The sequence below is a fragment of the Micromys minutus genome (assembly GCF_963924665.1).
Source record: "Micromys minutus genome assembly, chromosome: 27".
Taxonomy (NCBI): Eukaryota; Metazoa; Chordata; class Mammalia; order Rodentia; family Muridae; genus Micromys; species Micromys minutus.
The window spans coordinates 41598180-41624891 of NC_137962.1; the positions used below are offsets into that span (position 1 = coordinate 41598180).

General features: G+C 51.5%; 5 protein-coding genes across 7 annotated transcripts; 2 read left to right on the plus strand and 3 right to left on the minus strand.

The window, feature by feature from the left end:
* Positions 1-539: 539 nt before the first annotated feature.
* LOC308438397 (testis-specific serine/threonine-protein kinase 5) lies at positions 540-3122 on the plus strand (the record flags this gene model as incomplete). The annotated part of the gene is made up of 8 exons (XM_080939747.1): positions 540-743; positions 1073-1180; positions 1369-1571; positions 1659-1714; positions 2035-2167; positions 2248-2363; positions 2739-2870; positions 2956-3122. 8 exons carry the CDS (start codon positions 540-542, stop codon positions 3120-3122), a joined length of 1119 nt encoding a protein of 372 aa, XP_080795873.1.
* Positions 3123-3510: 388 nt separating this feature from the next.
* Positions 3511-6117, minus strand: HGH1 (HGH1 homolog). The gene is made up of 6 exons (XM_080939082.1): positions 5490-6117; positions 5303-5403; positions 5102-5200; positions 4816-4907; positions 4613-4735; positions 3511-4538 (listed from the first exon to the last, which is right to left on the minus strand). The coding sequence occupies exons 1-6, from the start codon at positions 6101-6103 to the stop codon at positions 4386-4388; spliced, it is 1182 nt and encodes a 393-aa protein (XP_080795208.1). The 5' UTR covers positions 6104-6117; the 3' UTR covers positions 3511-4385.
* Positions 6118-10239: 4122 nt separating this feature from the next.
* Positions 10240-18690, minus strand: WDR97 (WD repeat domain 97; the record flags this gene model as incomplete). Its single annotated transcript, XM_080939748.1, is given in 24 exon segments — positions 10240-10448; positions 10555-10616; positions 10710-11278; positions 11553-11709; positions 11784-11905; positions 11998-12195; positions 12297-12476; positions 12555-12830; positions 12832-12963; positions 13897-13980; positions 14055-14177; positions 14266-14523; positions 14603-14752; positions 14917-14977; positions 15185-15306; positions 15392-15524; positions 15694-15784; positions 15861-16097; positions 16181-16323; positions 16418-17117; positions 17234-17355; positions 17488-18116; positions 18259-18395; positions 18561-18690. Coding segments are annotated over 24 exon segments (5025 nt in total).
* Positions 18691-18856: 166 nt separating this feature from the next.
* On the minus strand, positions 18857-21961 carry MAF1 (MAF1 homolog, negative regulator of RNA polymerase III). 3 transcript variants are annotated; one of them, XM_080938895.1, is made up of 9 exons: positions 21616-21961; positions 21232-21277; positions 20694-20826; positions 20459-20587; positions 20221-20386; positions 19974-20095; positions 19772-19891; positions 19509-19643; positions 18857-19380 (listed from the first exon to the last, which is right to left on the minus strand). In XM_080938895.1, exons 3-9 carry the CDS (start codon positions 20774-20776, stop codon positions 19359-19361), a joined length of 777 nt encoding a protein of 258 aa, XP_080795021.1. In that variant the 5' UTR covers positions 20777-20826; positions 21232-21277; positions 21616-21961; the 3' UTR covers positions 18857-19358. The 3 variants fall into 3 exon arrangements, with proteins under 3 accessions (XP_080795021.1, XP_080795022.1, XP_080795020.1); XM_080938896.1 differs by having other exon boundaries at positions 21180-21277; XM_080938894.1 differs by lacking the exon at positions 21232-21277.
* Positions 21962-22173: 212 nt separating this feature from the next.
* SHARPIN (SHANK associated RH domain interactor) lies at positions 22174-26130 on the plus strand. Its single transcript, XM_080939838.1, has 9 exons — positions 22174-22800; positions 23051-23225; positions 24744-24866; positions 24941-25082; positions 25164-25272; positions 25357-25510; positions 25583-25698; positions 25793-25921; positions 25993-26130. Exons 1-8 carry the CDS (start codon positions 22603-22605, stop codon positions 25907-25909), a joined length of 1134 nt encoding a protein of 377 aa, XP_080795964.1. The 5' UTR covers positions 22174-22602; the 3' UTR covers positions 25910-25921; positions 25993-26130.
* The last annotated feature ends 582 nt before the right edge of the window (positions 26131-26712 follow it).

The following is a 26712-nucleotide window of genomic DNA, read 5'->3' on the forward strand; positions in this document are numbered from 1 at the left end:
ACAACCACCTGTCACCCCAGCTCCAGAAGATGCAAAGCCTCAGTGAGCCCCCCCTCAAAATAACGAAAAAGGCCTTTTTATTCATTCACATGCAGAGTAGCCCACAAAAGCCTCATCCTAGTGCAAGTCCTTCATATCTCACAAAAAGAGAACGAAGCATTGAATAGTGTTAATCCAGTAAGATAGCCTCAGAGATAACAGGGCTTAAGATGATACCTTTGAGGGCACAATGCCAGTACATCTCTAGAACCTTCTATTCTAGAATCCACACCCAGTTCTCTGGAGTCTTTACTCTCCAATCAGTCCAGAGCTGTGGTGGCCTCCTTCTGAGGCTCTCAACCCACACTCTTAGCCTAAAACCCATTAAGTCTTCAGAAACTTGACTGTTTTCTTCAAGGGGCGGCAGGTCCACCTCCTGGCCTTCTCCTTCCCCAGTCCCTTACCCTCTGAAACAAGTTAGACCTCAGCTGTGTCCCTTCCCCTGGCTGACGGGCAGTCAGCTGGCCCACCAAGCCCAGTTCTGTGGCACCCTGCCTTCCATGAGGAGCACCAGCCAGCGCAAGTTGGATCAGAGGGTGTTCGTAGAACAGGTTCGAGAATGCATGAGCAATGGCTACTTGCTCTCCTCCAAGAAGATTGGGTCTGGTGCTTTCTCCAAGGTCTACCTGGCTTATGCAACACGTGAGCGCATGAAGCACAACCCCAGGCTATCCTCCGACTTGCGGGGCAAGCGCCACACTATGGTGAGGCAGGCCTGCTACCTTCTCTGTGGGTTCCTTGGGGTACCCTAGCCTGGTTCCAGCAGACCTGTCCTAAACTCTCATGTACCTTCTAGTTCCCCTAGCTTCCTCTAAAGGACCTCCCTCCTAAGTCCTATTTCTTCTCAGCTTCCCAATGCTGTTCCCCAACCCCTCAAACATGTATGTACCCAGGACAAAAAGTGAAGCAGGCACTATCCTCCCAAGGAAATTGCTTGCCCAGCCACGTGTAAAAGTTGAACAATGTGTATAAATAACAGTGGCCTATTCTACGGAGTCATTATACACAGTTGATCACTCTACATCTTCCTCAGGTGGCCATTAAGATTGTGTCCATGGCTGAAGCCCCAGCAGAGTATTCCAGAAAGTTCCTGCCCCGTGAGATTTTATCACTCAATGCCACCTACAAGCACATGAACATAGTAAGACCATCCTCACTCTGCCTGTCTACCCCATGTCCAACTTAGCTGCTTAGAACCTCTTTGTTGTCCTTGTATGAAGAGTTCTGTCACCCTGCAACTGAGAGCCAGTATGCCTGACATTCCCAGAACTCTTGGCCCAGCCTTCCTCAGGATGACAGTGTATATGGAATACTGGGGGTGTTTGCTAGGTTCAGCTGTATGAGACCTACCAGAACAGCCAGCGCTCCTACCTGGTACTCGAGTTGGCAGCTAGAGGTGACCTGTTGGAACATATCAATGCAGTGTCAGACCTCCGATGTTCCCCAGGGCTGGAGGAGGAAGAGGCCCGAAGGCTGTTCTGGCAATTGGTTAGCGCTGTAGCCCACTGCCACAATGTTGGCATTGTCCATAGGTGAGGGTACCATCTGGCCTGCCTGCCTGCCTACCTGAATATCTGCTGACCCACTTGAGCCCAGCCCCACATTGCCTTCTCCCACAGGGACTTGAAATGTGAAAACATCCTGTTGGATGACCAGGGCTTCTTAAAGCTGACAGGTGAACCCATATGGCTCCATCAGTCCAGTTTAATTCTGGACTACCTCCCAACTTCTGCCTGTCCCACATAATAAGACTCCTGTCCCCAATGATGACCTAGCCCTGACCATCAGCTCTTACAAAGCCTGAATTCAGCTACTTATAGCATAAACCCACTGACCTACATCCACAGGAGCCCCTGCCTAGTTTCTCCCTCATTCTTCCAACATCCACTCCAAGTTCCCTCCCTCCCCAAGCCCCATCATCCTAACATGTCCTCTTGAACCTACTCTCCCAACCCACCCATCACCTGTGTTGCCCTGCCGGTATACTGTGTGCAGATTTTGGCTTTGCCAACTGGGTGGGGATCAAGAACTCTCTGCTGAGCACCTTCTGTGGCTCTGTGGCCTATACTGCCCCAGAGATCCTCATGAGCAAGAAGTACAACGGTGAGCAGGCTGATCTGTGGAGCCTGTGAGTACCCCAGGTACCCCCCTGCAGGACCCATGGGTGGGCTTAAGAGGGACAACACCCTGAGGAAGCTGGGTCCCCAGAGGGATCATCCTGCATGCCATGGTGTCTGGGAAGCTGCCTTTCAAGGAACACCAGCCCCATCGAATGCTGCACCTGATTCGTCGAGGTCCCACCTTCAGGCCAGGGCTGTCCCCAGGTGAGCACCACCATACTACACTCCTTCCAAGGCCCAGCCCGAGCCTGGAGGGCAGCCAGAGACCAGGACGACAGCAAAGAGAATATGGTATCACCCTACCCCCATATGCTGGAAAAGCATAGTCTACTCACTGTATGTTGGGGAAGTTGAGCTGAGGGTGGGACTGACTTGGAGGATTCCAACCCTACTGAATATCTGACAAGGCACTTGCCAGAATACCTCTCCCCTCCTCTGTACCTCAGTCCCCTTTTGATAATAGCCCCGAACCTTTGCTGGGACTAGTTAGTAATTCCTCTCTAGTTGCCAACATTTCTGACAGTAGTTGAGTGTGGGTCAGGACTATGGCAGGCTCCAGCAGTGAGCCTTCCCCTGTAGAATGCCGAGACCTGATCAGAGGGCTGCTTCAGCTGCATCCCTGTGAACGCCTGGACCTACAGCAAGTGGCTGCTCACTGCTGGATGCTGCCTGCAGAACACATGCTGTCCTCTGTACCTGAAGCTCCCCGAGGTGGGAAATGGCTCACAGGTAATTGGCTGGGCTGCAGGCAGTGTGTCTCTAGCACTCAAGACTCCTCTGCTTTGCTCCATAGCAGAACAGGAGCATTCCTGGTCCACAATAGCTCCAGACAACACAGAGCCTGACAGAGATATCAGGTGTACCAGAAGCAAAGGCTCCAGCCCCTCCAGTAGCAGGACATCTCCAAGGAGAGCATCTCTGGCCCGGCTGTGCAGCACCTGGAAGCCTGCACCAGAGGAATAGGTTCTATCACCCTTGGGCTTGGGCGCACCATGGAGATGGTTACTGTCTATGTCTCATGTTCCCCATCAGGAACATGCCTGGGTACTCTCTGGTCAATTGAGGGTGGGTGGATGTGGGCATATAAAAATGTTCATTCTGTTGAGTTAAGGATGCAGCTATCTACACAGGGAGGGCTGGTGGCCTTTGGGTACTTCCTTGGGGACCTGGGTCAGAGGGAAAACACCAGTCTATACTGTGCATGTGCCAACACTGTCAAAGCTTTAACAAGTGCTAGAGAACATGGGGGGGACCACGTAGGGAGATACCACTTCTGGTACCCAATGAAAACACTTAGCCATGAGTGACAACACACACACCAGTCTTCCAGCTTCAGAGGTATGAAGTGGAATGCTGCAAACTCCCATGAAGACTGCAGGTTTCAGGGACCTGAAAGGACCTCTTGGCTTCACAGCACACATGGGTGGACCAAGATCTGTGGCTCAGAAAAGGGGACACAGTAGGGCAAAACTTGCCATGGTATCTGCAGAATTAGGAAGAATAGGTACATACATGGAGCAGGAGTTGGGGGGGTAGGACCGTACAAGAGTAAATGCTGCCAAGAACACATACAAGAATCTCTACAGAGGTAAGCAAGGTGTGCCCAGGAGGGTCTGGATGTCTTGAAAGGCAACTGAGGCTCAAGGAAGCTAACAAAGGAGCCGGTTCTATCTGAATGACTAAGTCCCAATTCACCTTGGGACCAAGGAGGTTGACAGATGAAACAGAATAGAGATATCAAATTGGAAACCCAGCAACTGATCTAAAGACAGGCCTAGAAGGGCAGAGCATTCTAGGAAGACCCTAGGATCCATGTGTAGTCTGTCTTTTAAGGTCTTGGGCAAGGAAAGCAAAAGGACTCCAAAGGTTGGGGCTCTGAGCACTGTGTGCATCTCTAAGCCTACCCGTGTCCAGACCCTTCAGTGCCTGCAGGAATGAAAAACTAGTTGGCTTCCCAGGACTCGGTGTTTTCAGTCCAGTCCTATCACTGTCTGGGAATAGGCTCCTCATGACTCCAGTGAAGACCAGCATTCTGCCTCAACTGTAGGCAGCTGTGACACAGGACCTGGCCAGCTCCCACTCCAGTGCAGCACTGAACAACATGCATTCTTGCTGGTTTCAACAGGGCACAGGGTTGGGCAACATTATCCTTGAGCATTTACCCTAGAACCCTGCTCGAACACTGGCAAAGGTGGGTCTGAGGCTGGCATTCGGGCCAAAGGGGCTTCAGGTCCGTGGAGCACCCTTGCCTCTTAGCTCTTGAGCAAGCTCTTGCTGTTCTTGCTGGTCTAGCTCTTGTAACTTTTGTTCCACGTCTTCAGGTACCTGCACCTCCAGCAGGTTTTCCATGCCAACCTCTGGCTCATCACCAATAAGCACCTGCAAGTAGAGGAGACAGGTGAGCAGCTCCTAAGCTGTTGGTTCTTGTCTAGCCTTCCTGACCCTGCACTCACCTGGATAAGCTTCTCACAAGCCATTCGCACATCAGCCTCTGGCTCCCAGTTGTATAGCTCTCGAAGGATCAAGTAAGCGCCCTGGTCCCGTACCTGCTTCCGACCAGGTGCAGTGGCTGTCAGCTAGGAAGATGGAAAAGGTTACTCAGATGCCAATAAGAATTGTGAAGAAAGAGGCATTGACATCACAGGCCCCTGCTCACCAGCATGATGGCTTCAATGAGCATCTTTCGGATGTCAGCATCCGACTCTCGTTGCTTTTCTGGTGACAGGTACTGCAGATCAACAGGCAGCTCTAGGAGTAAGGGTGGAAGCCTATTGGTCCCTACTGGACACCCAAGCCCTGCTTTGCTTGGGTGAGCCTCATGTGTGTAACGACCCCCTCCTTAAAGGCGCTGAAGGGACTTAAGACCTGCACAATTCTCCATCTCCCCTTGTAGTCGTCCCTCTAGCACAGACAACCCTGAGGCAACCACCCAAGTCACTCACGGTCCATTTCTTCCTCAGAAAACTCTTCAGGCCCAGCCAAGGGCAGTAGCAAGAAGGGGAGAATGTCGACTTGGGGCCCAAGTAACCACTTGTGGTGACCTGGAGGTGGGGACAAGGAAGGGGATCAGAAGATTGGTCTGTTGGGTTCCCGGGGTCCAGTCCCCACCTTAGCAACGGCGTACCCCTCTCCTTGTCACTTACGATGTTCGAAACAGCAATTCCGAAGTGTTCCCACCACCCCGCCCCTGCGCACCGAGGAGTCTGTGTACTGGGTAAGAGGCAGCAGCCGCTGGACCACGCACCTGTTGGAAGAGGATATTCTCTGCTGTCCTTGTTCACTTTCACTCTCCCCAGCCCCTTCCCGCTCGCGCAGGCGACTGGGTTTCACCTGTCCGGGTCCAGGAGAAAAGCACGCACCTCCGCCTGCTGGCTTAGGTTGGAGAGCAGCGGCCCTAGATAATGCAGGGGTGCCGCCGCGTTGTAGCTGGGCATGCACAGCGCGTTGACAAGCCGCTCCAGACCCAGCCGCTCCGGCTCAGCCGCCATCAGCTTCTCCGTTAACGCGGCACACGGAGCGGGCTCGCGACTCAGGTTGGCCAGCACTGCAGCCGCCTCTTCAGCCCAGGGCCATTGAGGGTCCAACACGCAGCTCAGCAGGCGGACAGGAAGCTCCGGGTCCGCCGCCAGCAGCTGCCAGTGCAGACCCGGATCGGCAGCCAAGTTCACGAGCGCGCGGGAGGCATCGCGGGAAGGAGCTGGGGTCGGGGCCACCGCTAGGTCGACCAAAGCCCGCAACAACGCTGTCTGTCCTGCCAGCAGCGCGCGGCCCGAAGCCGCACCAGTCAGCGCCAGCACGTGCTGCGCCGCGGCCGCCTGAAGGTCTGCTCGCGCTCCGGGCACCAGGAAGGGCAGCAGCTCCGCCGCCTCCGTGTCCGCTCCAGCCTCCTGCCCTGACAACCCTCGCTCACCGGAGAGCCCCGAACCGACTCCCGGTCCCCGCATGCCGCAGCAGTTTTAGTCGCTTCTCACCAAACCAAGGCCACCGCCGCTAAAGCGGAAGTCGTTAAAACCCTTCCGAGGCTGAGAACCCAGCTGAAGGGGGCGGGACCGGTCTTGGCGCGAGGCATTGTGGGCCACAGTGTTGGGTTTTTCTCCCAGGTGTTGAGGCATCGGTAGGTGGTGCAGTTGTACACCCATTCCCACCATCACCACCACTAAGTCCTTGCAGGGGCTTTTCCGGCTGCCTATTGCGTGGTTGCTTTGCCAGGCATCAGAACCACGCGTCCAGCACGCAAAATTTGAAGCGTAGCTCGGAAGCCGGTGCTCCTGGTTTCCAGGAGTGTTTGCTGCCGCCTTTTAACCCTGGGTTCAGACCTCCAAGATGGCGCAGGACTCCGCGGTGAAAAGGCAGCTTTGGACCAGCCTCTGACTTTGCAGAGGGGCTAACTTTGGGGCATTTGTTAGGACCTCTAAAGTGACAGAAGTCTGAGTCAAGCAGGGTTGGGCAAAGGGAACTGATTAATGAATCTGTAGTTTGCAGGTTTGGGGGAGCCTGGCGACACTGCTGCGCACAGCTCTCTAGAACGCTGTTCTGTTTCTTTTCCTTGCCTCCCTACGGTTTTCGGCTTCTCAGTGGTTCCATATTATTACTTTCCACGGGCACATTTGTTAGCACAGGTGAGAGGACACTGGCCTCAGCTACATAATCCTAGCAGAAGATAACTTTATTACTGGGGTCTGTTCTGGGCAGGTATTGGTGCTTCTTATGTCTAATAGCAATTAGCTGCCTGGGGTCCTTGCTCTCCCAATAGAGAAGTCTTGAGTTAGTGAGGAGTTTTTCCAGGGTTGGTCCTTGGCAGGTTTTGTAACCCTCTGCTTCTGACAGCAAAGGAGATAGCCAGGAGCTGCAACGGTTCCAGATCCAATGCAACCTTACAGAATTCCAAGGTCACCCCTTGCCTATATGTTTGAGATCAGTCTGCTGTACACGTGCACGTCTCAAAAGGGGCAGGAGGTCAAGGTCTTTTCCAACCGGCTTACAGTGTGAGCCAAACAGCCTAATATAGCTAATAATAATATTCTAAGAAGTGAGGTGTCTGCACCAATCAGGACAGGTCATTATGCAAATGGAGGGTGATGGTAACACCAGCTGAGGTGTTTTGTACCAGTCAAGACTCCTTTGCTAGACTATATAGGGAAGTGCTCCTCTGACCTGGTACAAGTGGCTACTGGGAAAGGCCTACCCAAGACTTTTTAAACAGTCATTGCTGAAACCACACCTCTTGGAAGGAAGATATATTTTAGCCCTGCCCATCTGTGGAATGTTCAAAACAGCCAGTCTCTACGTAAGGATCGTATAGCCTGGCACGCAGGCCTTTGATCGAGGATATTAGGGCACCAGGGAATAGGTCTAATGATATCAGCCAGGGAATCGAATAGCCTTATCCTCTGAAACTAAATGTTCTCAATACATTCTCATCGAATGGGCCCAGTGGCTAACGCACTGCCCTACAAGCATGAGAACTGGAGTTTAGATCCCCAGGACCTATGTATAATTATTAGATACCAATAAAAACATAGATGGGCCCGGAGAAGACGGCTGGGGCTCTTACACAGAGAAACCCTATCTCAACAAAACAAAAAGTCAGCTAGGCATAGTGCTTCCTGTCTAATCTCGCAGCTCAGGAGGCTGAGGCAGGAAAGCCAGCCTGAGCTATAAAATGAGATGGTCTCAAAGATTTTTTTTTTTTAATAAACAAAGTTAACTAACTTTGTTAACGTGACACAAAATAGTCTCCTAGAATGGGAATCTCAGTGACTGTCTAAATTAAGTTGGCCTATGGTCATGTCTGGCTCATCTTAATTTTGGAAAGATTTTGCCCACTTTCCCTAGGAAAGGGATTTTATTAGGGTGGAAAAAGGAAAATTATACTTGCACATATGAATCATTGCCGTCTTCTCCTGACTGGATGGAATGTGACTCGCCGGCCATGTTGAGGCCTGCTCCCCCGGCATAGCTGTAGCCATTTTGCTCCATGCCTGCCAATCATTTCATGTTATTCCTGATACAGGAAATAGTTTAACTCAGAGCAGGATCGAGTTGACCACATATCCTGTTATAAGGTTTATTATTTTTAAGTGATTGTACAACCACAGGCTCCACTTAGGACCAACCTAATTAAAGATCAGTTTGAACAGTTCTGTCTAAACTGTCAAAATAGCTTGAGTCTGAACCAACCACCCTGCAGCCCTTTTTACACCTGCCTATAAACTCATTGTGGGGTTTGCCTTTAAACTGGCCCTGGGAAATACTTGGGGTTGGGATCTTAGCTCCCTGAGTCTAGGCTATGTCCCTGATTGATCAGTCCTGGGTGTGCATTCACTAAACCATCCCTTTAATTAACCGAGACCAGAGTTCCAGCAGTTTGTGCAGCAGTTCCTTGACCATAACAAGCTGCTCCAGGTTTCTGTCCCCTTGACTTCCCCACAATGATGGATTGTAACCTACAATTTTGAGTCAAGTACTTTAGTTGCTTTTGGTTGTTTTGTGTAGCCCTGACTGTCCGAGAACTCAATTTGTAGACCAGACTGGCCTCAAACTCAGATTTTCCTGCTTCTACCTCTCAAGTGTTGGAATTAGGGGCATGCACCACCACACCTGGCTTTTTGATTTTTTGGGGGGGAGTTGTTTGTTTTTTGAGATGGTTTCTCTGTATAGTCCTGGCTGTCCTAGAACTCACTCTGTGGACCAGGCTGTCCTCAAACACAGAGATCTACCTGCCTTTGCCTCTATTTTCCAAGTACTGGAATTAAAGGCACATGTACCAACACCACTAGGTTGTTGGGGTGTTTTTATCTCAGCAACGGGAAACACAAATTTTGCCCATGCTATGGCTGCTTACTCAGGCAATTCATGATAGAAGTGATATTATTTGCAGGAATGGTGATCTGAAATGGGTAACCACATACAATTCTAACATACAAGCTAACAATAACTTTCCAGTTCAGTGTCCATCAAGTTCAGTTCAGTATCAGGATCAAGGCTGAAATGTAGTGACTATCCTTTTGAAGGACAGAATTTAACTATCCTTCAGATGTCTTAGTTAAGGTGTCTTGCCGTGATAAAACTGTAACCAAAACCAACTATTATTTATACTCTTCTGGTCACAGTTTATCACAGAGAGAAGGCAGAAGAGAAACTCAAAGCAGAAATCTGAAGTCAGAAACAGTAGCAGAGGCCATGGAGGGGTGCTGCTAACTGGCTTGCTCCTAATGGCTTGCTCAGATTACTTCCTTACACAATCCAAGATCATCTGTCCAGGGGTGGCTCCACCCACAGTGGGCCGGCCCTTCCCCATCTAGCTTGTATCAAGTTGATACAAAAACATACAAAAGAATAAAAGTCATTAGGTCAATCAGTGGATGACCTATAAAAACAGCAGCCTGTCAGGTGGATCTCTGTGAGTTCCAGGCCAGCCTGGCCAACAAAGCAAGTCCAGGACAGCCGGGGCTACACAGAGAAACCCTGTCTGGAAAAAACAAAACAAAACAACAACAACAACAACAAACCCAGCAGCCTGCAAAACAAAACAAACTCAACAAAAGAAACAGCTTTCACCCATTGACCTGGAGAATGAAGGGAAGAGGGCACCAAACTGGCTTTTTCCTCAAATGTCATCTGGTTTAGTCATTGGTGTACCTACTGCAGATAACCTTCTGCTGCGACCCACTTAGTCCATACATAAAGGGAAACAAATGGCTAAAACATAAAAATAGGACCCAGTGTGGTGGCATATGCCTTTAATCGCAGCTCTCAGGAGCAGAAGCAAGTGGATCCCTGTGAGTTGGTGGCTAGCCTGGCCTACATAGAGAGTCCCAGGATACCCAGGGCTATGTAGAGAGATGTTTTCTAAAACCAAAAAATAATAAAAATAGGGCGTAGAACAAGAAGCCCTCAACATCAACTTTTGGCCTCTTCAATCACGCCCACACATGTACTTGCACACAAATGAACAAGTATATATGCACAATACGTAAATAAATACATATGTGTGTATTTATATATTTCTTAATTTAGGCAAAGCATGGTATTGTGATTTGCCAAGGTGTTAGGACTAGGTCTTAGCCATGGAGCCAGGTCAACGGTAGGTATCAGGGTATGCATCAGGGTCGGTATTTTGAAACAGAAAGTAGCGTTGAAGTGTAGGCTGGAGGAGGAGCGGGGGCAGTGCCCGTGGGGGTGCCGGCCAGCCTGCGGGAAAGGGTTGCAAGTCCACTCGTGGCAACGGCAGCTTCAGCATTCGGATAGAACCATCAGGAGTTAGCGCCTTGCTCTGCATCTTGTGACCTGGACGAGGGAAGCCAGGCAAATTAAGCTATGGGCTGAAGCCCGGTGGGGGAGGTGGGGAACAGGGGAGCGTTAGGGTCCAGTTTTTAGACTTCTGTCTACTTACCCTTGAGAAACGCACCGCAGCCTTGTGCCTTGGCCTCCTGAAGACGGGTGATTGGATAGAGCCTGAAGAAGGGAGAGGATTTAGTTAAGACCTTCCTTCCGTGCAACCAACCCATGCTGGGTGGGTCACCCCAACAGACCCACTGTCATGCGTACCAGCGTCGCCGGGGCGGCCGCAACACAACATTGGGCCTTGGCTGATCTTCGATTGAGACAGGTAAGTGTTCCTTCTCCTCTTCCTCCTCCAGCACTGGTTTCTGCTGCTGTGCCCGCTGAATTTCACAGAAGAGGTTAAGGACATCCATGTGAAACAGGTCCACTACCTGAGAGCGTGACCATATCGTATGAGCCAGCAGTGACTCTCTTCTTGGTCCATCAGGGATAGTTTCGTACTCGGAGTCCTCAACATTGAAGGTCTGCAGCATATCAGCAAGTACCTTTTTGGTTTTCTGGATACGCAAATGTGTATGTGAGCTCGCAGCTTGGAGTGCTGGGATGGATGATACCACAGACTCCATCAGCCCTATAGACTCCACAGGCTCCATGAGGGAAGGCACGGGTGACACCAGCGACTCTTGAAAAGGCAAAGGCATTTCTGATGCTCGTGAGAATGTCCGAGAGGTGTTCATGGCAGGCAAGGTTGCCCCAGAAATGAGGGAGGCTTGTGAGACCTGTCTGGAAGGCTCCACAAAAACAAGGGCTGTGGACTGCTCCAAGTTATGCGTCTATAAGGGAGTGAGTCATAGCGTAAGGACCCTTGCACCCGCGACTCTGAAACTTCCTCTTATTAGAGTCCCAGCCCCAGGGAGAGGGTACCTCACTGAGCCCCCAATCCCCACTCAAGTACAGCCTTCTGCTGTGTAAGGCGTTCTCAAGAGACGTTCTGATTTCAAAAACCGAGGGGATTTCCCATGGGTACTGCTCATGGCCTTCTGGGAGTCCTCTGAAGAAGGCAATAGATTTCCAGTAGGTGGACTGCCCACCCTTGGCCCACCAGACCTTGAGAAAAATTTCTTCAAGCTTCTGTTGACACTGTGTACGTAACATGGCCTTGGAGTCAAGTTTCAAGTCATCAGCCCAGGTTATAATTTCCTTGAACAGTAAGCCGTCAGGGTCATGGAGTCCCAGGCCCTCCAGCAATTTCTTGAGCTCTTTCCTAGGACAGGTAGATGAGGCTTAACTCAAATCCTCCCAGACTAGTAGGGAAAACCTAGCAGGAGTTGAACTTACTGGCATTTGGCTGGAGAGTACAGGTAGTAGGTTATAATCTCCAGTATCACATCAAGGACGTCCAGGTTGCAGGCCAGGAGCAGCTGCAGGGCCAGCATTATAAACTCCTTCTGAGTCTTGTCCTATGCTCAAGAGTAGGATGGAGGTAGGGAATTGTGATGGGTTCTGGGATTAGATCAGAATATGGGTACTCTAGAGGAAAGGATTCACTCACCTGGAGCGTGGGGGGATTGTCTTGGTTAAGCAAGTATAAGAGTTTGGCCTGCAGCTGGCTTCGGAGGTTGCCGGTTACATCAGGCAACAACCTCAGCATACCATTTAGAATGTTAATTCGGTCGGCCCAGGAAGCTTGTAACAGGAAGTCCAAAAACATGGAGGCCAAGCCCTCTATTGTACCCATCTCTGGATAGGCCTGCGGGGAAGATTTGCTCACACCTTGCTGGTCTCCAACTCCACTCTACTTGTACCCCCTACTCCCCACCCCCAAAGCTAGGCTTCCCGGAGTCTCCTAACCTCCAGGGTAAAGAGAGGGAACAGTTTTTTGAACCAGTTCTGGACAACAAAATAATGCAGGAACTTAGGCAAATGTCCATAGCGTTCTTTCAAGCGTGAGGGTCCAAGTTTGCGGGGATGAGAGCAGCTCTTACTCTTGGAGGCTTCCTTGCAAAGTTTTGAGATCAAATCTGTGGCGCTCTAGAGGAAATGACTGAAGCTTCAGAGCTTCATCTCTGAGCACCAATCTCACCCTTCCCATGAGAACCGAGAGCCTACTTCTGTGTCTGGTTCCCAGTGTTCTCGCTCCCCGTCAAAAGCTGGAGAAGAGGAGACCCATTCCAACTCCTCTCTGTCTTCCTTATCTTCCACCTCTGTTTTCCTCCTTGCCAGTCGAAGCAAACTGAATAGTTTATTTCGCCACCTGCCAGAATGCTTTCTGCGCCTTACCCACTGGTCAACTTTGTTTCCAGATGACTGCAGAGGGACAAGAAGAACATGTGGCAGGCTGTGGGGATAACAGGGTCCTCCCAAAGAACCCCCAAGCTCCATTTCTTGCCTTGAATCTGCTCTGGGAAGAAAGCTCTGCTAAGGAACCAAGATGGCTGACATCTGCTTGCAACCACATTTTCTGTAGTATCACAGAGTTGGGCACACAGCCGGGAAACTTGACAGGCTGAGAAAGTACCTAGATGTAGAGGTAACAGATTGGGCTGAGAGTCTAAAATCACTGAACTTGGACATTCCCAAGGAACATCTCTATAACCATGGGCCTCCAAAAGCCAGACTGGACTGGTAGCCTCTGTTCTCAACATGCAAATGGGCAGTTTGGCTTGGGAAACCAGGAAAAGTGTAGTCTGGTGGGCTATGAACTGTGAATGAAGAGAGAAATCCAGAAGTGGCTGGTCCCTGGTGAGCACTGACTGCATACACACACTCTCTCCATGGAACTTAACCTGATAGAGGGGGCAGGATGGGAAGAAAAGAACGTGGAGAGAGGTTGATGTGCTGAAGGGGGTAATAATATAACTGAGCAGGACTCTGGTGTGCTAAGCATGGGGCTAGGGCCTGCCTGAGTGACCAGTATGACCAAGTATGGGAAGATGGTGAATCTTGAGGGACTGGCCCCACTGAACTTTGTTCCCCTGAAGCACGAGAACTCTGGTCTTCTGGGAAAAGTCTACAGAAAACACCACATTCCTGTTGGAGAGACTGATATACAAACACTGGCAATAGACTTCTGACTCAGTCCTAACCCTAGAAAGCAACAAGGAGTCCATGTCCGCGCCAGAACTGGCCAGGCTGGAGGGGTATGGTGTTTGTTTGTTTGTTTGTTTTTTCGAGACAGACTTTCTCTGTGTAACAGAGCCCTGGCTGTCTTGGACCTGCTTTGTAGATCAAGCTGTCCTTGAACTCACAGAGATCTGCCTGTGTCTGCCTCCTGAGCATTGGGATGAATACAGGTGTGTGTACCGCCATGCCTGGCCAGGTACCCTATAGGTTCCAGGTAGGCTTGGCCCTTGGGTCAGAGTGGGACACAATGGCTTTGCAGCAAAGGGATATGCAAAGAGTGACCCCTGGGAGAAGCCACCTCTGGAGGGATGAAGGGGTAGGTTCTCACCTTGTAGGATTTTATGGTGGCAGGAAAGAAGCCCGTGAGCTTTGAGAGAGGCTCTGTGGGCCTTCTTTGCAGCAACAGTGGAACCTGGGGAGGGATAGGAAATAAGAATAAAACAACCAACAAAGCCCCCAAAACTGCCCTCGAATAGGGGCACTAACCCTATTCTTCATGTAGTCGATTGGTGTGTCCCGGTCTAAGGCCTTAACTCCAGACTGATTCCACTTCACTTGCAGGTCCAAGCCAAGGCCCAGCTCACAGCTCAGTGAGGAACTTGCTAGAAGCTAGGGTATACAAGGAGTTAGAAGGGGTTGGAGCAGGGACCACAATGTCCAGGCATGGATGGATAGTTGGAAGTAAAGGAGACCTCACCTGGGATGCCTGGCTATGTACCTTCCGGTAGGCAGGTGGAATGGGCAAGGGGACTCGAGGAGGGCGGGCAAAGCGCCTTCCTGGAGCTCCTGGGGTTTGGAGGGCTGAGGTTGGGGACATTGCCTGAACATCATTGCTTATTACAGCCTGCCCAACGCTGGTGGTAGTTCCAGGATGAATCTCCATGTCCAGTGACCCCTTTTCTGTGGCCGGGGCTATAGTGACCCACTGCATGGACTCCTTTTCAAAATTCACATTCTGGTACAGGAAAGAACAGGAAGTTAGTGTCAGACAGGGTGAAGGTCATGGCAGAACCTGGGACTGATTTCATACCTACCATCAGGTCAGACCCATAGATCAGTTGTAAGTAATTGTCAAAGGCTTCCTGACGCTGCTTCAAGGAGAGTGGGGGCCGTGTTGCTGGGACCACCAGTCCTTGCCTCAGTCTTTGAAGGTCTTGATCCCGGGCTATGATGTTCTCCAAGTTCTGAGGTGGAGATCAGTGGTCAGCCTATGCTTCTCTGAAGACTTGCCATGTGCTCCCCAAGCAACCATGAGGGTCCCAGACCAGAAGCTGAGAGATTGTGGCTTGAGACAGGACATGGGGCATGGATGGACAATTGACTGGCAAAGGGTCAGGACCCACACTACCTCTTTCAACACTGGCTGCTGAAGTACTGGTGTCTGGTAATAGCCAAAGGGCAAGGCTGCACTGTGGGAAGGAACAGGCAAAGGTAGGACTCTGGGCATAACCGGTGAGATAGGTCAGAAGCTGGAGTGAGAACTAGCCAGGAGAAAAGAGTCTGGGGTTGAGATATGGTAATACCAGAGGAACTTGGGAATATAGAGAACTCACACTGGGGGACCCATAGCTCTGCAAACCCTGCCCCAGGCAGCCACCGTAGGCCTGCCAGCAGACCTGAACCTGGCTACTCCATGTAGATTGGCAAGCCTCCGCAACTGGCTGGATGTCAGTGGCTTCTTGCTGGTCAGTGGCAATGGAGGGTCATTTACCACATCAGGGGACTTCAGACACAATTTCTGAAGAAGCAGATAGAGCTTTGTTCCCAGTACTGGTCCCTGTGCAGCAGCCAGTCCCACCTTTCCTACCTTCCTCACTGTATACCTTAACTAGATAGGATGTAGGTAAGTAGGTCTTATGGGACACCGTGTGGAGGCGGGAGCCTAGTGCGAAGACCAGGTCTCCATTGTTGCTGGAGAAGGCCAGGGCCTGAGGGGGGCCATCAAGCTGCAGGAGCCTGCAAGAATACCTAAGATCTAGCCACTGTTTCAAAGAGTAGGAACCGGAGGCAGTGATGGGGTAAGGCCCTGTCTGGCCCCTGGTCTTTAATGGGAAACAGGTTAGAAGAGCCCTGCTGGCTGCCCTCTAGCCACTAGCTGCCCCCACACCATACAGCCCCAGCCCACCGCAGCAGGAGGTTCTCCCTGGTCCATATTCGGATGGTGCAGTCCAGGCTGGAGCAGGCATATATCTTAAGGGTGGGGCAGCAGCAGAGGCCTAGGGGCAGAACTAAGGTTAGGAAGCAGTTGAGAATCAGGGCGTAGGCTTCACCTTTGCTCCATCCCATGCTCACCAGTGATATGGTCCATAGGGTCATCCTGTGGCCGGTGGTCACAACGCATTTTGTCACCCAGGCCAAACTGCACCAGGCCATAGGTGGCACTCTCTGGATCCTCAAAGGCTACAGTGATGCGCTTCCCCAGGACACAGAGCGTTACCACCGGGTGGCAACAGGAAAAGGTACGTAGCAGGCTCAGACATTCCTCAGCATATGGGAATATACGCCACATCTTTACTGTCAGATCTCCACCTTTGGGTGGCAGGAGCCAGGGCTGGGACTTCAGGATGGTGCAGGGGGCCCCAGGCCATCTTTGAGGATAAGGAGGTACTAACCTGAAGTCACAATGCTGCTCCAGGTGGACTCGATAGCAGTCACTGGTCCTGGGCTATGTGCTTCTGTATGAAAGACTGTCGCTGATGTACGCCAATCCAACACAGACAGTGTGCCATCTGTGTGCCCCATCACTGGAAGAAACCTGTGGGAAGTGATGGAGCCTGTTGGCCAAGGCTCTGCCACGTAAGTCAGCCACGGATGGCCTTAACTAGCCTCAAGATGGCGGTAGTGCCCACCTATTCTTATTTTTCCAGGCCCAGGCAATGGCACTACGAAGCATGTCACCCTGATTACGGCGCACAATCTCCCAGCAAGTGAATGCACTCCGAGGGTCTGTAAGATGGCTGTAGAGATGCAGGCAGCAGGGCTGCGGCGCTGGGGGTGGAGGTGGACGCAGGCGGTGTACCTCCACCATCGGGCAGCGTGCAGCATTGGCACGCACTAGGTGCCCTGAGCGTGTTAGCACCCACAACGCTTCTCGAGACAAACAATAAGCCACCCCAGCTGCACAGTCCTCCGGCTCCAACAGAAGTGAACTCACAGTTCGTCCAGTAGTAGCTGACACCAGGTAGACCGACCCATCTGCGCAGGCGCATATAAGGCGAGCAGGCAGAGACGGCTCAGTTGGTGCTGGCAACACTGGCGCCATCTGTACATGGAGCACTGGGGCGGATAGCTGTGCTAATGGTGAATAGAGAGTATTCACACGCCAGAGCTCTATGCTTTTTGAGCAGAGAGCGAGCACCGGCCAGCCAGGACCTGCAGGAGCCAGTAAATGGCTCACTTTCTCAGAGATTAAGTCTTCGGTCCAGCAACCCAGAGTTACCTCTCCCACCTGAGCTGCGGCCTGCAGGTCCCATGTACGAATTGTCCCATCCTGTGAGGCAGACACTGCCAGTGTGCTGTTTGGGAGCACTGTCATAGCTGTCACTGGGCCTACAGGAAAGGTGCAGGTCATTGTAGCACACCACAGCTTAGGGAGGAATTCCTGGGATGTAGCGGAGCTTAGGATGAGAAAGAGAAGGGCTGCAAGAGCTGCCAGACTGACATACCTGTGTGTCCTACAAACACCATCCGGATCTGCCAGTCATTATCCCAGACTTTCACGGTACTGTCCCGGGAAGCTGTCACCATGGCATGTATCTCCTCACAGTAATCCAGATCTGAGATGACGCTAGGGATGGGGAACGGGAGGCCCGGTGGACTCAGCACAGCCCTGTCTGTGGGTCCTACAGCCCCTGCAGTAATTGGCTCTCTCCTTAGGGGATTTGCCTCCCATCCACCTGTCCCGACTGACTCCCCTCACGTTTTATGTAGATCCTGGCTAACATTTATGAGAGCCCAGTCATCCAGATCAAAAGTGAGCACCGCTGAGCCATAGGCAGCAAAGCAATACCAACTGCAGTGGTCAGGTCCCAGCCCTAGGGCCAGACACTTGAACGAGCCAGAGAAGCCTGGTGGTGGCTGCAAAGGTGAACCACAGGGTACTAGGCGGCGACCACCTGAACGAAACTTCCAGAGCTCCAGGCTGCCACCCATCTGGGCCACGATCAACAGACCCAGGCTGGGCACTGGTAGGCAGCAAAAAGGCTCCTGGTCCAGTGACTTGCTCACCCGTGGCTGGCTCAGCCAGAGCAGGTGCAAGTCTTGCCCTAATATGCTTAGTCCAGCTGGGCCCCAGCCGACAAAGTGGCCTACTTCTCCCAGGGGGCCAGGCACAGTCACCAGTCCATTAAGCATGAGAGGAGCCTCCAGCTTTGCCTGCTTCCAGCCATCCTTGGTATACTGATGCAGGTAACCTTCACCATCTAGTACCATGAAGCGTTTATTTACTGGATCTTGCGCTACTGAGCACAGTCCAGCTACCACCTCAAGGTGACGCAGTGGCTCCAGCCCATGTGTCATTCGAGCGACCCTCAGCTCTGCCCTCTTCTCCTGCAGGCCAGAGTAGACAGATGAACATGTGAGCAATAGAGGCATGAGTTCTTCTGCCTAGGGAAACTCACAAGGACCTGTAGAGTTGGTGCCCAGTGTCTCTAGGGAAGAGCCCAAGTAGAAACCTCATAGAGAACCACACCTTTTCCACAATGTCATGGAGGTATGCACGCAGGTGTAGCCACAGCAGTTTGGCGCGGGAACGCAGTGACATACTCCGCCACCTCTGGCTATTGGTAAAGAGCTGAGGGACCTCTGGTCCCCCCAACAGACCCAATTCTGTAAACCAGTAGAGGATGCAGTGTCACCAAGGCCTTGTGCCCCAAGCAACAAAGGAGCCCTCTTTCTGAGGGACATGCAAGGTCAAGGATTGCCCAGGGGAGTTCCACCTTCAGGACTGAACAAGGCCTGAGAAACGCCTGCTTCCTAGAGGGGTGCCCTTACCATTCTTTTCTATGAGCACCCCAGGATCTGGGATGTCATAAATATCCTGATCATAAATGTCTACATCCAGAGACAAGTTGTCACCCTCTGATGAATAGAGGTTGAATGAGTCAAATGTCTTGTCCCCCATGTTTCTCAAGGACAGTCCCAGTGGTTAAGAGATATTAACAGCTCTGAGACAAAGTAACGGAAAGGTAGCAGCTGTTGCTAAGATACCAAATGCTACCAGTCCCGCCCCATGACGCAGGCCCCGCCCCATGACGCAGGCCCCACCCCCAACAAACTCCCAAGTTCCATCTAAGTCACAGAAACTTTTATTGGAAACAAATGAGCTGCAGCAAAGTGACACTCAGTGCATGTGGCCCACCTGGTGAAGTGGAGGCGGGGGGAGGGGGCAAAAGTGGGCACCAGGGGCTGGTCAAAGACCAAACGCCATAAACACTGGGCACCACTTATGGGGCTTCAAACTACTGGCCCTTAGAGCTGGAGTGTACAGGCCCAATAAGAAATACAAAAATAAAACTCTGTGGTCCAGCTGTCCTGTCTGTGACAGATTGTTGGTGCAGAGCAGTCACTTTTCTATGAGACCCCGTGCTGCTTAATCCAGCCACAGCATGGGCAGTAGGAGCCTGCAGGGGTGAGTGGATGTCCACAGGCTGAAACCAAAGGGCTAGGCAGCTATAGCCTTGGGCAGCGCCAAAGCATAGCCAGCATCTGGGGAGGCTCTGGAGCTCCTCAGGTAGGCAGGTCCAGGCACTGGTGGAAGCTGGATGAAGCTGAGACCTCTGCTTCTTCTTGTCACATACAGATCACTGGAACCCTAGGCAGGAGTTGGCATACAGCAGGCCTTTAGGAGATGGCACCCAGACCAAGCAAAAGAAACCCTGATCTGTCCCACCCATTCCAGCTCCCGAGATAGGGCCCTGGCCACAGCCACCACCACCATACCTGTCTTCCTCCATGGTGCTGGTCTCCTCTGCCCTGCCTTCACCGCCTCCACCTCCACTCTCTTCATCAACCTCTTCTGCCCCCAGTTCCATGTCCAGTGCATTGCCTGCCTCTGAGGGTGTGTAGGTGGAGCCACTGGATGGGGGTAGAGACACCAGACTTAGGCTCTCCTATCCCAGGCTGTCCCAGGTAGAGTAGACCCAGTTAAGGAATGGTGTGAGTAAAAGAGGGAGCTGGAGAAGGCAAGGTAGCATGGTACCAACCTGATGGAGCGGCAGCTAAAGAAGACAATTCGTTTAAGCCGCTTGTTGTAAAAGAAATAGTTGAATGACCAGAGGCTTCCATCTTCCCCAAAGGGGTCTGAGTCTAGATCTGGGTTATAGCTGAAGAGTGAGACAAGCAGAAGTGTGAGGCTCCCACTGCCGAGCACATCTGCCACGTCCAGCTGCAAAGACATGAGCCCACCTGTAGATGTCACACTCAGCCAAGCAGATCTCCTCATCCACTGCATTCCACAGCTGTGGCTTCAGGGCCTTGAAGTCTTCGCGAACAGCTGAAAACAGGCTGCAGTTGACTGCATTTACCACCTACAGGAGGTTACAGTGAGGGATGACAAAGGTCCAGGGCAGCAGGTAAAACCCAAGAATCAAAGTAAAATATGGAAGGCAAAGATACTGAGTACACGGTTTGGGGCTTGTCTATCCATCCTTACCCAGCGGAGGCTTGGCTCCCGGCTGAATTCATGACTTCTGGCTGTGCTGAAGTCATAGTCTGGCCGGAAGGACTCATTGAGGGTGGCAATCAGATAGAAGAGGGTCTTGCGGCTGCACTTGTCACTTAGAGGACTTTCATCCTCACCACCCTGGCTCTTGCTCAGTCTGAACAGAAATGAATGTCAGCCTTGCCCACCACTCCACATACCCCAGAAGGTAGTCTCCACCTCTGCTTACCTGCTGGGACTGAGGCCTGAAGTCTGGGGTGGGGACAGTGCCTCCAACACATGGGGCTGGCCCTCTTGGCAGAACTGCTTGAACATATGTTTATCGTCTCCTGCCATCTTACATGAGTAGCTTTCAATCCTAAAGAATGCAGGTAGGATCATGAAGCATGCTAACCCCGAGGACTTAACTGAGGGAACAGGATAGTAGCTTCCGAGAGACTGACCCCCAGAGCCTCCAGCCTCACCTGCCAATAATATGGGCATCTCCAGTCTCCACTGTCAACTGTGAGTTGATGGCCTCAAAGCTGGAGTTCTCCAATAGCTTCATGTCCTTTGGGAAGGGAGCTTCTTGTGTCAATGGGACTAGTGCAGCACTACCTGGGAATGTGGGAAAACAGGTATGGCTACCTAGCTCCAAAGGGCTCTGTTTTTAGCCTTTCCGCCCACTAGCAGAGTACTGTTTGCTGCTCGATCTAACCTTGAGGGCATCATGTAGCTCCTCTTCCTTATCTTACCTGCCCCCTGAGAACTCAGCATTGGCTGACAGGAAGATGATCCTGTTACCTGAGGATGGCATGTCCAGGTTCTAGCTCAATCCCAAGTTGTCCTACATGTATGGGTACTGGGGCTGGCTTGGGGGGGGGGGACGCCCATTCTCGACATTCCTACTCCCATCAACATTCTCCCAGGCACTCCCAGACTGCAGTAAGGTCCTCAATTTCGGTAAGAACCTGCTATCCGGTTCGGAACCGGGCATCTGGGGTTTCAAGCCTTGAGGGTCACCTGTATGGGCGCTCTTCCCCGGTTCTATGGGTTGCTTCGATGCTTCCTGGCAAGAAGAGGAAACCCATGAATTCTTCAGTTCTATTTGCAAGTATGCCTAATTAGTACTTTGTACGTCGAAGTGTGTAGGACGGACGGACACACCGCCTCTGCTAGCTCAGACCAGCGGTCTCCTCGCATTGCTGCCCTGCAAGCCTAGAGGTTAACAGCAGGTTCATAACGGGGAAACTACAAGCCCCAGGAGGCAGTGCACCAAGAGAGGCGCTCCAGCCCCAGGCAGCGTTAGAACTACAAGTCCCATGAGGCACTGCAGCAGCGCGAGGCCCGCCGGGGACTGTGGTTCCCGCAAGCCCGGACCGCTTGGAGCACAAGGCGGACACCCACCTGCCAGAAACGGGCTAGATCAAGCCAGGCTAGCCGGGTTACTTAGTGTCGGTGCCGAGGTGATGGCGGCGCGGGCTTTGCGCAGCGCGGGTTCCTCAGGACTGGAGGGCGGCGCCGCGGCCTCCACTCGGGCCGCACTGTATCCGGGGGAAGAAGCTTCGCGGCGACGTCCCGTTACTCCAGGCCCTGCCGGCCCATACGGGCTGCAGCCGCGACATAGCCTCGTCCCCCTGCAGCTCCCGCTTTCGCGACCGACCTGCCGCGGACCGTAGAGATCGCACCAGCCAAAGAACGAAACAGCGACCTCCGCCTCCCCCGGCCCGACAACAACAAGCGTCCGACGGGTCCAACCCCCTCCTCTGAATGGTCCACTCCAGCCACAGGGTCCAGACCACGAGAAACCTTATTGGGAGAGTCCTCCGCCACTCAGTCTTATCTTCTATTTCTACTGGCTCTATAGTTTGTCCGTCTTGCCCTTGCTTACGAACCCGCCTCCCTTCTTAGTGTTCATTGGTTAGGGCCATACCCGCCCCGCCCCCAGGAGCCAACCCTCTTCCCAGAGTGGTTCACGGTTACGAAGTGCGTCTACTGCGTCTGTGTGTGTGTGTGTGTGTGTGTGTGTGTGTGTATTGGTGCCTGGTTTGCTCTGAGAACTGGTATTGTCTTATGTCGGGCAGCAGCTATAGCTCGTTTAAACCTTTGAGAAAACTCCATCTTTGACTTCTTTTTGTGACCAGTGATAGGTCTGTGACACTGTCCTGGGTTCTGCTGAAACGTGACTAGAGTGGCCGGACTGTAGCTGGAGATCCTTAGACCACCTCTATCTCTTAGGGAGCTATCAGGCTCTGGTAGTGCACAGCACTGGGTCCTTCTTGTTTTCCAAGCTCCGCTGCATCCGGAACCTAGGCTCACAGTCCGAGTTTCTGCCGGCGGAAGCACTCTATATTACGGAAGCGCTTTCGGAGTCAGGACTCCGCGGGACCAAAAATGTCGCCGCCCGCCGGCGGTGCGCCAGCGGCTGCAGACCCTGCCTCACCTGTGGTGCTCCTGACAGTGCAGGCCGTGGTGAGACCTCTGGGCGCTGGACCAGATGCCGAAGCGCAGCTCCGGAAGCTGCAGTTGAAAGCCGACCCTGAGCGGCCTGGACGCTTCCTGCTGGGACTTTTAGGCACTGAGCCAGGGGCGGTGAGTGTGGTCCCGATACTGGAATCAGCCTTCTCTTGATTACCTTGGTGACAGTCCTTAAGCAGTTATTTTTCTTTGGTTGCCTGTAAAAGTGGGAGTAATGCTGATACCTGATTTACAAATCTTGTGAGGAATCGGTAAGATAACAGGCAAGAAAGGTTTAGGACCGGAAAAATCACCTATTTCCTTTCCCTTTCATGTTCTTGTGGGTAATGAAGACCCACTGACCGAGTACTCTTTCCCTGTTCAGGCCAGTTTAGAATGGCCCTTGGAGTCTATTTGTTATACCGTTCGTGCGCCTAATCAACACGAGCTGCAGCCTCCAGCTGGAGGTCCAGGAACCTTCAGTGTGCACTTCCTCAACTCTGAGGAAGCACAACAGTGGGCAGCACTGGTGCGAGATGCCACGGCAGAAGGACAAAATGGTCAGTATTGTGGAATAAATGCTTATTTGAGTAAGCCCGGGCCTCCTGGTTGTGGTTGGGGGTAGTGATGGGAAAAGCTGGGCATTTAAGAAGGCTTCCAAGAGGAAGAACGTGGAGAAATAAATAAGAGGTTCAAGTGCTGACATCTGGAGTACCAGACAAGTGAGAAAAGGAAAAACAAGCATTGTTGCAGGTCTGAGAGTTTAAGAACAATGGGATTGTGTTCAGTGGAAAAATAACAGAGATTTAAAGGTAGAGACTTGGCAGTTATATGGAGTGGTGTAGATAAGGCTACAAAGAAGGCCAGATGTCTTAGGAGATGGAAGTAAATAGGTTTTGTGGTTGTTCAAATGGAAGAGTTGTTGATTTAAGTATGAGCTAGAAGAACCACTTCTAGTGAGGCTTATACACAGTGCCTACTTGGAAAAGCATGGTGATGGCTGGGACTCTGGAGAGGTAAAGACTGGGAGTTGGAGAGGTCACCTAGTCACCAGAAGAAACAGAGAAATGAGGACCTTGGATGTAGACCAGTGGTTCTCAACCTTCCTAATGCTTCAACCCTTTAATATAGTTCTTCACGTTGTGGTGATGCCCCCAGCCATAAGTTTATTTTCATTGCTACTTTTATAACTGTAATTTTGCTACTGCTATGCATTATAAATATGTTTTCCAATGGCCTTAGGTGATACCTGTGAAAGGGTCATTCAACTCCCAAAAGCTTTGAAATCCACAGGTTGAGAACTACTGGTGTAGACAGTGCCCTGGGAAGAGGTAGGTAGGAAAGCCTACAAATACCTTAGGAAGACCTGAGACTGACATAAAAGACTTTCTCTAATCATTCATTTGCTAGATATGTGCACCCAGCCCTTAATGTTGTTCTTTGTGGTAAGGTCTCAATGTGACTTCCAGGCTGATCTCAAATTCATTATGTGGCCCTAGTTAGTGTTGAACTGTCAGTGATTCTCTTACCTGTGTACCATCCAACTGGATACTACTTTTTTTTTCTTTTTCCTCTGTGTGTGTGTGTGTGTGTGTGTGTGTGTGTGTCTGTGGTATGCATGTATTTGTATAGAGGTATATATGTGCATGGCATTTATAGAGAAGTCAGAGGGCAATCTTGGGACAACCTCAAGTGTCAGTTCTCACTTTCCACCTTGTTTGGGAGTCTCTACTGTTTTAGCCTTTTTATAAGCCAGGGTAGTTTTCCAAATCCCCACATCTCTGAGTATTCTCTTGTCTCAACTCCCATCTCACCATACAAACACTGGGGTTACAGATCTACATTTCCATGCTTGGCTTTATATGGTTTGGGGAATCTGAACTCTCAGGTCTATGTTTGTATGAAAAGCACTTTAAGCCAGGCAGTGGTGGTGCATGCTTTTGTTTTGAGGGCCAAGGCTAGGAGAGGAAGATTTAGCCTGAATTAAGGCCCAGGGATAGTGTAATGAAGCAGAGAAGCAAAGGTCCTAAAAACCTGAGATTGGAGACCACTAATCTAATCCACATTTCCCCTCTTAGGTAGTGGCAGCCCAGCCCCAGAAATGTGCCCCATTTCTCCACCATGTTCTTCTGTGGCACAAATACCTAAAGCAACCCAACCCGAGGTAGATCTTCCTCAAAGTTCTGGAAACTTGAAAAAAGGTAAAGACAGACTGGAAGGAGTTGGGGGGCTGTGGCTAGTGTCTAGTTGTGACAGCTGTCTTTTCTCCCTGTAGAAGAGCTGGCTACACGCCTGGCCCAGGCCATTGCAGATGGGGATGAGAAAGCAGCAGCCCAAGTGGCAGCAATCCTGGCACAGCATCACGTGGCTCTCAATGTCCAGCTCATGGAGGCCTGGTTCCCACCAGGTCCCATAATGTAAGGCCTTGTCTTGCTTACTCTTACCTCCTGATCCTTCCAGGTTAACTGCCCAACACCCTAATCTATATTCTGACCCAGGCTGCAAGTCACAGTTGAAGATGCCACATCGGTTTTGTCCTCTTCATCATCTGCCCATGTCTCACTGCAGATCCACCCACACTGCTCCATTGCAGCCCTCCAAGAACAGGTGAGCATGGGCATCAGGAATCTCACACATACAGCAGGGATCTTGGGTGAGTGACACTACCTAGCCCTGATGTTCTGACCTCAGGTGTTCTCAGAGTTCGGCTTCCCACCAGCTGTGCAGCGCTGGGTCATTGGGCGATGCCTGTGTATGCCTGAACGAAGCCTTGCTTCCTATGGGGTCTCTCAGGATGGGGATCCCGCTTTTCTTTACTTGCTCTCAGCCCCCCGAGAAGTTTCAGGTTAGTACTTAATGGGGTAAGAGAGGTGGGGTGTAGTCTTAAGATGGCCCTGAGCCTTCTCCTCTGTTACAGGCCACAGCCCTCAACACTCCAAAATGGATAGGAAATTAGGATACTTGTTTCCTCAGTCAGTGGAGCTGACTCATAACCTCCAGTCATCCAGTTCCAGTCTCCCAAGTCCCCCTCAGGTGGGCAAATAACCAGTCTGGGTGTGGGCCAGATATGGGCAGCTGTGGGCATTAGAAGAACTAGGAAGCATCAACAGTCTTCCCACCTTCCCAGCCTGGCTGGTCTTGCCCTTCCTGCACCTTCATCAATGCCTCAAACCGCCCTGGCTGTGAGATGTGTAGCACCCAAAGGCCCTGTGCTTGGGATCCCCTTACTGCAGCTTCCACCTAGAAGCCACCAAAGGTACAAGAGGCTGGGTGGGGATGAGGGAGTAGAGTGTAGAACAAACAGGAGTAACCTATCTTCTTCCTCAGGTTACAGAGAATATGGCCCTCCTGTCTCAGGCCCAACCAACACTGCTTGAACTTCCCAGGCGACTGCTGCTTGTTGGGGACAGAGAAGTCAATGTTTGAGAACAGGGTGACGAGACAGTAATTAAAGACATATAAGCCAGCCTGTGTTCTTTTCTTGGATGGAGAGTTGCAGTATCCCAGCTCCCTGAGAGCAAGGAAACAAGGTTCTGCCCATCAGCAGCCGGCGGGGTTCCCCAACCCCAAATAGTGGACTACTGAAGAATACAGTTAGAATTGAGTCCCAGTGATCACAGAATACTGTACTGGGACCACTTTACAGAGCCTCTGAGCCTATGGGGGTTCCCCATACTGCTGACCTGCTAGGAGTTCCTCTCACTAATCCTGGCCCTATTGTTGCCCTTCTCAAATTCTTCTATATTGCAATCACCATTATTTTTAGCTGCCTCAGCCAGTATATCAACTGCAGGAATGAGTATTTTTCTTAACCCACTTAGGGTGTTTCAGCATTGGGAGTCGAGTCTCCTGCCTTTGTGATCCTCCTGACAATCATCCATCACTGCTCTAGGTACCAAAAGATGCTTCATGAATCTAGTGACTGTCACTTTGGCCTAGATGTAGCTGTACTGTAGACTACTAGGTATTGTTCCCTGGCAAATCTATCTCCAGCACAGCCCTCTTATCTGTCTAGCCAGGACTAAAAGATCTGCAGATATCCACTGT

What these genes read in the sequence shown, in the direction of transcription:
- MAF1 (XM_080938894.1), bottom strand. Translation starts at nt 20,776, where the DNA reads ATGAAGCTATTGGAGAACTCCAGCTTTGAGGCCATCAACTCACAGTTG. An exon ending in GATGCCCATATTATTGGCAG is followed by an intron (nt 20,588 to 20,693) that starts GTGAGGCTGGAG and finishes TGCATTCTTTAG; the next exon opens with GATTGAAAGCTACTCATGTA. An exon ending in GCTGAGTGTGACATCTACAG is followed by an intron (nt 19,892 to 19,973) that starts GTGGGCTCATGT and finishes CTCACTCTTCAG; the next exon opens with CTATAACCCAGATCTAGACT.
- HGH1 (XM_080939082.1), bottom strand. Translation starts at nt 6,103, where the DNA reads ATGCGGGGACCGGGAGTCGGTTCGGGGCTCTCCGGTGAGCGAGGGTTG. An exon ending in TTCTGAGGAAGAAATGGACC is followed by an intron (nt 4,908 to 5,101) that starts GTGAGTGACTTG and finishes CCTTACTCCTAG; the next exon opens with AGCTGCCTGTTGATCTGCAG. An exon ending in TCATTGAAGCCATCATGCTG is followed by an intron (nt 4,736 to 4,815) that starts GTGAGCAGGGGC and finishes CCATCTTCCTAG; the next exon opens with CTGACAGCCACTGCACCTGG.
- SHARPIN (XM_080939838.1), top strand. Translation starts at nt 22,603, where the DNA reads ATGTCGCCGCCCGCCGGCGGTGCGCCAGCGGCTGCAGACCCTGCCTCA. An exon ending in TAGGCACTGAGCCAGGGGCG is followed by an intron (nt 22,801 to 23,050) that starts GTGAGTGTGGTC and finishes TTCCCTGTTCAG; the next exon opens with GCCAGTTTAGAATGGCCCTT. An exon ending in TTCTGGAAACTTGAAAAAAG is followed by an intron (nt 24,867 to 24,940) that starts GTAAAGACAGAC and finishes TTCTCCCTGTAG; the next exon opens with AAGAGCTGGCTACACGCCTG.